At 39.8% G+C, this 9,630-nt stretch overlaps 1 protein-coding gene across 1 annotated transcript in view; it reads left to right on the forward strand.

Moving 5' to 3' along the window:
* Positions 1-8,455, forward strand: part of LOC115462392 (NADH dehydrogenase [ubiquinone] 1 beta subcomplex subunit 11, mitochondrial-like) — a 123,202-nt gene extending 114,747 nt beyond the window's left edge. The window contains exon 3 of the mRNA XM_030192400.1: positions 8,163-8,455. Coding sequence (XP_030048260.1) covers positions 8,163-8,295 — 133 coding nt within the window. The 3' untranslated portion in view covers positions 8,296-8,455. The remainder of the gene's footprint in view (positions 1-8,162) is intronic.
* The last annotated feature ends 1,175 nt before the right edge of the window (positions 8,456-9,630 follow it).

The following is a 9,630-nucleotide window of genomic DNA, read 5'->3' on the forward strand; positions in this document are numbered from 1 at the left end:
CCAACTTTGAAGAGATCCTGCAGGGCGGTTATAGATGCTGGTTAGTTGCAAATCTGGCTGTATTATGTCCAGCACTGCACAAGCATAATGCTTGTTCAAAATTTCAAGTCCGTATCTTTGTTTGAATGGAAGTTGTTGCGGTCTGAATATTGGTCCAAATATGTTCCGATGAGTCGCGACCAATTTTGATGCACACTTTGAGTCAACTTGTTTGACTGGATTTTCGCATCCATAATGTTAAAATGTATTTCATCGGAATTAGCATCAAAAACTGTACAAGATTAGAATTTTTTAGCCATTCTTATAAATGTGTTTGGATTTTATTAGACCCCAAAAATGGCATTTTGGTAAATGTCACGTGCTCATGGACTGACAACCTTTCAGAAAAGGGGGTCTAGATCTGCAACTATTGCAGTTAGAGACCTCAAATTTTGAGAAACTTCGTTTAACACCTGACTCAAGCAACAGATAAAATTTGAACAAAATTGGAGAACATGATGGTGGGAACCTTTTTTAATTTTAGACCACTTGGCATGGAATGACCCAAAAACATTTTTATTTAAGAATTATCTGGGTTGATTTACATATTTGATTGTGATGTAATGCTTATAATGCTCGAATTATTGTTTCATTTTTGTTATTGTGATCCATAAATATGGATTGGAATATATAACCGATATGTAATGTAATAGTAGGAATACAAGGACTGTTTCTGATTCATAACCGGGAATGAATCCAGATTGACATGAATCTCTTCTAGCCAAACATTAAGTTGAACACAGATTGTTCTATACGTTTTCCTTCAAATGAGATGTTAGATGCTGGCCAGTAGCTTTCAAGTTTGTCCTGGTCAAGGTGGTGGTTCTTTAGCAAAGGATGCACCAATGCCCTTTTTAATGCTGTTGGTAGTTGCCCATTAGAAAGAGAGGTAAATTTTGGTTATTTTCCTCTGAACAGTTTTGAGTCTTATGACCCTGGCAAGGTATGGCCTCAGAACTGAACACATTTCTCCAAGTGAGGTATTGCCAACAATTTGGAAAACAGACGAAGCAGATAATGTATGTGGAAAACAATATTTAATAAATACAGATCAATAAAAAATTAGTAAGCCCCTTAACAACAGGGTAATCATTCTGCAAATTCCAAGATTGATCTGTATTTATTAAATATTGTTTTCCACGTACTTATCTGCTTCGTCTGTTTTCCATCTTGGAGTTTGTAGATCGATTACCCTGTTCTATTGCCGACAATTTGTACAGCATACTTAACCCTACTTTGAATTATTGTGGATATGTGACTAGGATGAAACAGTGCCCCAAATGACTTCCTTTCTGCATCCTTAACTGTGCCATGGCAAATTGTTTGACTGACAGACCTGTTTTTTTGTGTGTGTGTGTTTTGGTTTTGATCTCACACTATAGTGCAATTCTGTGCTCTGTGGCATGGTAGGTTACTATATCATCTCTATGACCTTTTGGCTCTAATATATTTGTGCAAGTATCTGAATTAAATAGTTGTTTTTTTTTTTTTAATATGAAGCCATGTTGCTGTGACCAGCATGTTAATATTTCAGAGGTGGCCCTGAGAGTGTCCGTGAGGCTCTTTGCATGGGCTGTTTTTTGTTACTCAGGTGTAAAGCTGGTTCTCCAGTCAATGGAACATCTGGCTTAAAAAACAAAACAAAAAATAACCCTAAAGGAGAGCATTAATGGGCACATTAAGAACAGCTATCGGAAATCCTGCCCCACTGGGGAATGAGGGATCTTAAGTACAACCAGAGACAACTGAAGTTGGCACAATAAGAGAGTTGAATTGCAGTCTGGAGTCGATGCACAGATCTTCTCTTGACAATGGTAGAGAAGGGGGAATGTCTCAGTGAAAGCTGCAGGGCTTCTTTCCTTCCACACAAGGGTCATCATCTAGGGCAGGACATTATGATAACCAGCTAGAAAAGGAGAATTAAAAAAAAAAACATTCTTTGATTCATCCCCACTGCTTATGAAAACAGTGCCTTAGCTTTGCATGAGCCAAGAACAAGGGGTCAAAGCACACTGTCCTCTCCCTGTGGCCAGCTTCATTAACTGCAGCCTGTTTCTCGGATCTTTAGGCTTTCCGATAAACTCTTCAGTGTACTGTTCTCTATCCTCACCTTTCCCTTTGCGGGAAAGACAGCGTGGATGTTGCTCTTTCTGCTGCTTTAGTTGATTCTAGTTTTAAGAAAATTCTTAACACAGACAGGAAGAAGCTAATAAGTCTCCTGCACTGTTCTATATATTTATTTCCTTCAACTTGATTCACACCCTTCACAGTAATCCCAAGGTAGAGACTCATACATAATGCAGTATACTCAGAATCAACAGAATATTAAGCTGCTAAACCATGAAACAATCGGTTAAAGCACTGTTGAACAGTCAAGCTGACATTCCGTTCCCTGTCACTATCCTCTGTGCTGGGAATAAACAGAATGGCTGTAGTCTCCAGTCTCACTCCCTCCTTCCCTGTCACTGTCTCCCCCTTTTCCCTCCAGGGCTGAAGATACAGAAAGAGGCTTTAGTCTCCAGCATGGTCACTGCCCTCCCTTGTGCTGGAGATATTCAGAAGAGCTTCAGTCTCCAGCCTGTCTCTGTCATTTGCTGAGGACATACAGAGGGTCTTTAGTTTCTAGCATGGCCACTCCCTCCTTCCTATGCTAGTGATATACAGAGGGGCTTCCGCTTGTTACAGGTTTCTCCTGTGCTGGAGGCTGAAGCCCCTCTGTATGTCTGTGCCTCCCTTGCTTTTGTCCACATGTTGCAAATATGAACCAATTTCTTAATTTGCATTAGCATATCTTTCTTGCCACCCATGGCAATAGCTGAAAAGTAGGTCAGGTGTGAAAAGTGCTTGCAGGGCTGTGTTTGCTGCTGTCAGTGGTTCAGGGAATGAATGGAAGAGCAGATCTTAAGAACTCTGATGACATCTTTCCCTCCCCCCATCTTATCACTGTCTCTTTCCTTTCAAAACTGAGCCTCTTAGAGGGTGAAGGGTGCACACGGGGGAAGCTGAGATCGCAGTAGTGGTGAGCTCCCCCCACATCAGTGCTCCTGTATTTCTTTATGCTAGGATCTCATGATTTCTTGAGATTATAATATGGTACAACAGTAGTACAATGTACCACTTAGATTGCAAGCCCACTTGGGACAGACCTAGTACCTGTAAATGAAACTGTAAACCGCTTATAAATACTGAAATGAATGAACTGTGTTGCTCTGGTACAGGTAGTGCAGGGTTTGCTTCTTTAAAGCCACATTACAGTTTAGTGTGTATACAACTCTCTTGTCCTTGGCCTCTCCTAGGTGCACTGCAATTGTTGTAATACGTCAGCACATGCCAGCACTTCAGAATGCAAAGTGACTGATTCCATTTGAGTGCAAATAGTGTTCGCTGTTCTGCTTAAGTGCTAAGGGGAAACAGCTGTTTGTAGGACTGTGCTGTGATTGGCAGGAGAGCTCCCTTACCTTACCACAGCTCTTTTAGCCCAGGATGATGACAGCTGGGCCTAAAGTCATATCCTGGAGCTGAGGTGTTGTATGTGTGTGTGACTTTTTTTCTAAACAAGGCAGTTAGGACTGACAGGAGGTGAGAGAGACAGGTACAGACAGAAAAAGGGGATTTATTGCACCTCATGGCAATCCCCACCATTCACAGAGTGATCACTTACCATTGGTCCTCTTCCCCCCTCCCATAAATCCCCACATTATCATAAGTACATAAGTATTGCCATACTGGGAAAGACCAAAGGTCCATCAAGCCCAGCATCATCCAACAGTGGCCAATCCAGGTCACAAATACCTGGCAAGATCCCAAAAAAGTGCAAAACATTCTATACTGCTTATCCCAGAAATAGTGGAATTTCCCCAAGTCCATTTAATAATGGTCTATGGACTTTTCCTTTAGGAAGCCGTCCAAACCTTTTTTTAAACTCCGCTAAGCTAACCGCCTTTACCACATTCTCTGGCAACGAATTCCAGAGTTTAATTACACGTTGAGTGAAGAAACATTTTCTCCGATTCGTTTTAAATTTACTACATTGTAGCTTCATCGCATGCCCCCTAGTCCTAGTATTTTTGGAAAGCGTAAACAGACGCTTCACATTTACCTGTTGAACTCCACTCATTATTTTATAGACCTCTATCATATCTCCCTTCAGCCGCCTTTTCTCCAAGCTGAAGAGCCCCAGTCGCTTTAGCCTTTCATCATAGGGAAGTCGTCCCATCCCCTTTATCATTTTCGTCGCCCTTCTCTGCACCTTTTCTGATTCCACTATATCTTTTTTGAGATGCGGCAACCAGAATTGAACACAATATTCGAGGTGCAGTTGCACCATGGAGCGATACAAAGGCATTATAACATCCTCTTTTTTGTTTTCCATTCCTTTCCTAATAATACCTAACATTCTATTTGTTTTCTTGGCCGCAGCAGCACACTGAGCAGAAGGTTTCAACGTATCATCAACGACGACACATAGATTCCTTTCTTGGTCTGTTGAATCCTAACATGGAATCTTGCATGACATAGCTATAATTTGGGTTCCTGTTTCCCACATGCATCACTTTGCACTTGCTCACATTAAATGTCATCTGCCATTTAGACACCCAGTCTCCCAGTCTCGTAAGGTCCTCTTTTAATTTTTCACAATCCTTCCGAGATTTAACAACTTTAAATAACTTAGTGTCATCAGCAAATTTACAGACCCCTGGGGAACCCCACTAACTACCCTTCTCCATTGAGAATACTGACCATTAAACCCTGTTCTCTGTTTTCTATCTTTTAACCAGTTGTTAATCCACAGTAGAACAATATTGCCTATCCCATGACTCTCCAATTTTCTCTGGAGTCTTTCATGAGGTACTTTGTTAAACGCTTTCTGAAAATCCAGATACACAATATCAACCGGCTCACCTTTATCCACATGTTTGTTCACCCCTCTCCTTTAAAGGGGCGTTAATGCTTGCAACAACTAGTTACACAATTTAACGCATGGGCTGTAAAGCATTTTTGTGTCGCTTTTTCTGGGATGCTTATGGGGGGGTCTTTGACATCTGTACTTTGTGGATTCTCCCAGAGGTTACAATGACATTGACTGTCATGTAAGACTAACCTGGTTCCTTTCTGGAGGTGACTGTGTTTTCAATTAACTATTTGCATTTGCATCCTTCACTCAATTGGGCCAGATCTATAAGTGAAGGTCTTTGATTAGGATTCATTATGCAGGTGTGGGACAAGAAAGAAAGGCAGGAAATAGGCAGTAGCAGAGACACAGGCACTTTTTTTCTGAAATCTGGAACTCCTTGAAGGGCATTCAGAGAGTGACAGGACGTTAGAATGTAGGCCAGTAATCATTCCTCTTCAACTGCTCTTTTCTGTTGCTGTCCCCTATGTCTTCCCATCATTTCTCTAACCTTCTCAGTTTTTACTCTTCTGTGGCAGTCTTTCTCTCTGTCTAATTCTCTGTCTTTCTTGCTGACTGACGCAGAATCAGGACCAATGATACTATCCCATAGAGGGCTAGGTTGGAAGAGGCTTTTACCCCTTTGGTTTTCTTTAGAAAGCATGGAATGGTAGGCATCACTTAAGCAAAAGGTGCCAGGTATTTGAGAAGACAGAAAACTTCTTTTCATATTTTGGTTCTAAATGAGAGAGCAGAAGAGCCAAGATTGGAGCCTAGGAATTCAGGCTTCCGATTTTTCTTGTGCTGCTTCTGTTCATGGTGAAGAAGCTGTGCTTCCTGTACCCCAAGAAACAAGTAGACAGGTGGTCTGCTAAGTCCAGAAGGAAGGAAATTGTGGAGGCAGACAGTCAAAGAAGAAGAGATTTTAAAAATCTTTATTATAGCAGATAAAAATGCTGCCCGATGAGGCCGTGTTTCTCCCTGCATGGGCTGCTTCAGTGACTTAACTTTCACTGTAAAATACAACAAAACATAACTAACCAACAGGTCACAGAACTTAATACATAAGCTATGTACATGCAAAACACAAAAACTAATAATAGGAGTGGCCTAGTGGTTAGGGTGGTGGACTTTGGTCCTGGGGAACTGAGTTCGATTCCCGGCACAGGCAGCTCCTTGTGACTCTGGGCAAGTCACTTAACCCTCCATTGCCCCATGTAAGCCGCATTGAGCCTGCCATGAGTGGGAAAGCGCGGGGTACAAATGTAACAAACAAAATAAGCAAATAATTAGTTAAAATCATCATGCACAAAGTAAATCTTAAAAGGCATTGCCGTGGATAGTAAAACAGGAGTACTGTGAGAAAGATTTGCTCAGTCATAATACTGTTTACCCAAGGCAGAACTCCTCAGTCTTAAAGGAGGATGGGCATTATGGACTGTCAGTGAGACTACTGCTTTTAAGTGGGTCACCTGACTTTCACTGTAAAACATCGAGGCTCAAAACAACTTCAAAAACATTGAAAAACCAAAAAAAATAAAAACAATACAACAATTAAAATGACTTTTAGACCCACTGAAAAATGATCTAAAAACACAAAAAATGCTTTTTAAACCAACTCAAACTTTTAAAAACGGCTATCCAAGATGGTGGCCACAACAAAAATACTCATAAAAACCTAATAAAACTTCATTTTTGAAAACAAAAGATATCCACATGAAGGGCACAACTTCCTCTTTCACATCCCATAAAAATAATTAAATTTTGCCATGATGACAAAAATTGCTAAAACAAAATGACCACTGTGCCTTTAAAATGTAAATAATTCATGATGGAAGCTTTGTTTAAAAAAAAAAAAAGTATATTATCATGAAGGGTATGCCTTCTTTTACCCAAATGTTTATTTTCAATTTTAAGAAATATGTTAAAATTGCCAATAGATAGGAATACAGTGAGAGAGATTTGCTATCTTACTATCCATAGCAATGTCTTATGGTGAAGATTTTCACCAACACCACAAGCGTATGTAACACAGTCTGACCTGGTTCCCACATATTTTATATGTATAGAATGAGCTTCTGAACTATTTGTGTGTTTTATATGTTTCTTTTAAGATTTACTTAGTACATGATTATTTTAACTATTTATTATTTTACTTTGTACATGATGATTTTAACTATTATTATTTATTCATTGGCTTTATTAGTTGTTCTTATAGTTTTTATGTTTTGCTTGTACATAGCTTATATGTTAAGTTATGTGACCCTTTGATTACAGTAAAAATAAAGCCCATGCAGGGAAAAACATGGCCGTGTCAGGCAGTATTTTAATCTAATAAAGATTTTTAATACCTCTTCCACTTTGACCGTGTCTGCTTCCACAATTTCCTTCGTTCCTGTACCTCAACCAACTCCAGCCCACAGTTTCCATTAGCTTTGTTACTGTCTTAACAAAGCAGCAATTAAGGCAAAGTGGTGTCATTCATCATGAGCTAGCGCAATTAAGGCACTCTATCTTACTTGGTTTACCTTTCCTTCCCAGCTTAATTGGAAAGGTGGGATGATTTGTGATGGAAAATACCAGAGGCAACAAGAGGATGCAAATATATTCAGGAGACCTCTCAACCTCTGTCTGCCTCATGCCTGGTCTAAAGTTAGCAGGAGGAAAAAAGTGTTGGTCTTCCTCAGTCTTGTCTGAGACTGATCAGTGATGCTGTCAGGGTGGAGGTGGCATGGGGGAATATCTTGAGAGGATTCCATAGTATCACAGTAACTCCCTGCATTCTGTATAATCACTTCATCTTTCATGTGCATTTACTTTTTCCCATCTTGCAAGGTGAAGTAATGTTCTCTAAGAGAACATGCCTCCTCTCCCTTTGCCTGATAAACTGCAACCACACTTATACCATCAAAAAGGAGTTATTGTATCTAGCATCTAAGCAAAGCTCCCAATTCTAGTTATACAGGCCAAAAGCCATCATACTGCAATTAAGCTAATTAGGGTGCAGAAAAATCACTACCCCCACCCTCCCCTTCCATAATCTGATATCTGTCTCTGTTAAATGAGCTGCATGTGAGAAATGAAGGAACAAGTGATAATTAAAGGACCAATTAATGCAGCTTTCTGATATTGGCTCTGTTGAAATGATTGATGTAGATTGTTCTTGGCTGTCGGGTGAGCTTGTCATAACCAGTGGTTGCTTTTTTTCCCCCTGTCTCCTGACTTTATCCAGAATGCGAGATTGGGCTCGAAGAGAGGCAGAGAGGTTAGTGAAGGAGCGAGAGGCCCTGGGGCTACCCCTCATTGAAGAGAACTATTATGACCCCGCTAAAATCATCCTGCCTCCTGACTCTGAGAAGAACTGAAGTCGCACCTTTCCACATCGCCTGAGATGGAAGTACTGACTTTGGACCTGTGTCTTGTGTCCTCTGACTTAGGACTGCTGTTTTTGCAATGGGGAGTGTCCTGTTGTCATTCCCCGCTGTACAGGAATTATATAAACCAATAAAAATTGTTTGGGGTTTACATTTCTGAAGTGTTCCTTTCACCTCAGGGGATAGCAAGATTGGTTTGCAGGAAGGTGAGAGCATATGAGAGAAGACTGATGGTTGATTGAGAGTGTGTGCTAGAGTGACACAAACGTAGTCATTTTAGAAAGCTTGCAAGGCTTTTCACATGTTAGAGGGTTTACACACATAAGTGGATGTATACCTCTAAATAGCAATTTTAGAAAAGCCACAGCTTACACACTGTATCTGCATAATGCACTGTTTTGAAGGGGACATTTTCTGGACATGATTTGGGTGGGCATGAAAAGTGTGCAGGTATTTTCCTGTTTTGCTATAGCATTTTACACATAGCTGAAAAAGATTCATGTCGGCAACTACAAAGTTAGCACGGTAAGTGTTGGTTAACTGCTTGTTTGTACTTTAAGGTTTGAAGGGTGATTGAGGGAGAAAATGTGACTACTCCTCTGGTTTTTAAAACCAAGGCAGAAGCCACAAGTTGTTGTTTTGGGTCTTGTTCCTTAATTGGTTTCTTCAAAGTCCAGTTTTGTAAACTCCATACTTAAGCATATACATTGTAAAATTATCTGCTTATATATGTAAATGCTACTACTTTGCATGCTCAAAGTGCTGAATGAAGCCACTGTTTTCCATCAACAAGCAAGACTGAGTCTGGAACATCAGTGGGTGACATCACATGTCACCAGGACAAACAGAACTCAGAACTGAGTGTAAAGTTCTGAGTATGTGTAGCTCTTTCCTTGTATTGTGATCTCTGCATCTCATCTCATCTAATCTAATCTTGACATTTATATCCCACTTAATCCCTCAAAAAGGTCCAAAGCACTACTAGAATAATACAGTATTAATAAAGTACAATAGAGTTTGATAAATATTTGATGAATCATTAATTAATCTAACAAATAAGTTTTTAAATGTTTGCAAAAAAAAGTAAGAAAATTGCTGTCATGTCTAATGGTAAATTATTAAAAAAAAAAGTCTGATATGAAAAAGATCCCTCTAATAATTACTTAAAGCAAACTCCATTGAATGAAGTGAAGCCTAATTCTAGTCGATCTGCTATTTTGAATTTTGTACTCTGCTGAATAGACACAATGCAAGCTCCTCCATATTCGAGAAGTTTTTTTAAGCCTTTGTGTGTGATTCCAAAGTTGGTTTTTCATTGTCCCCTTT

The sequence above is a fragment of the Microcaecilia unicolor genome, chromosome 2, assembly GCF_901765095.1.
Source record: "Microcaecilia unicolor chromosome 2, aMicUni1.1, whole genome shotgun sequence".
Taxonomy (NCBI): Eukaryota; Metazoa; Chordata; class Amphibia; order Gymnophiona; family Siphonopidae; genus Microcaecilia; species Microcaecilia unicolor.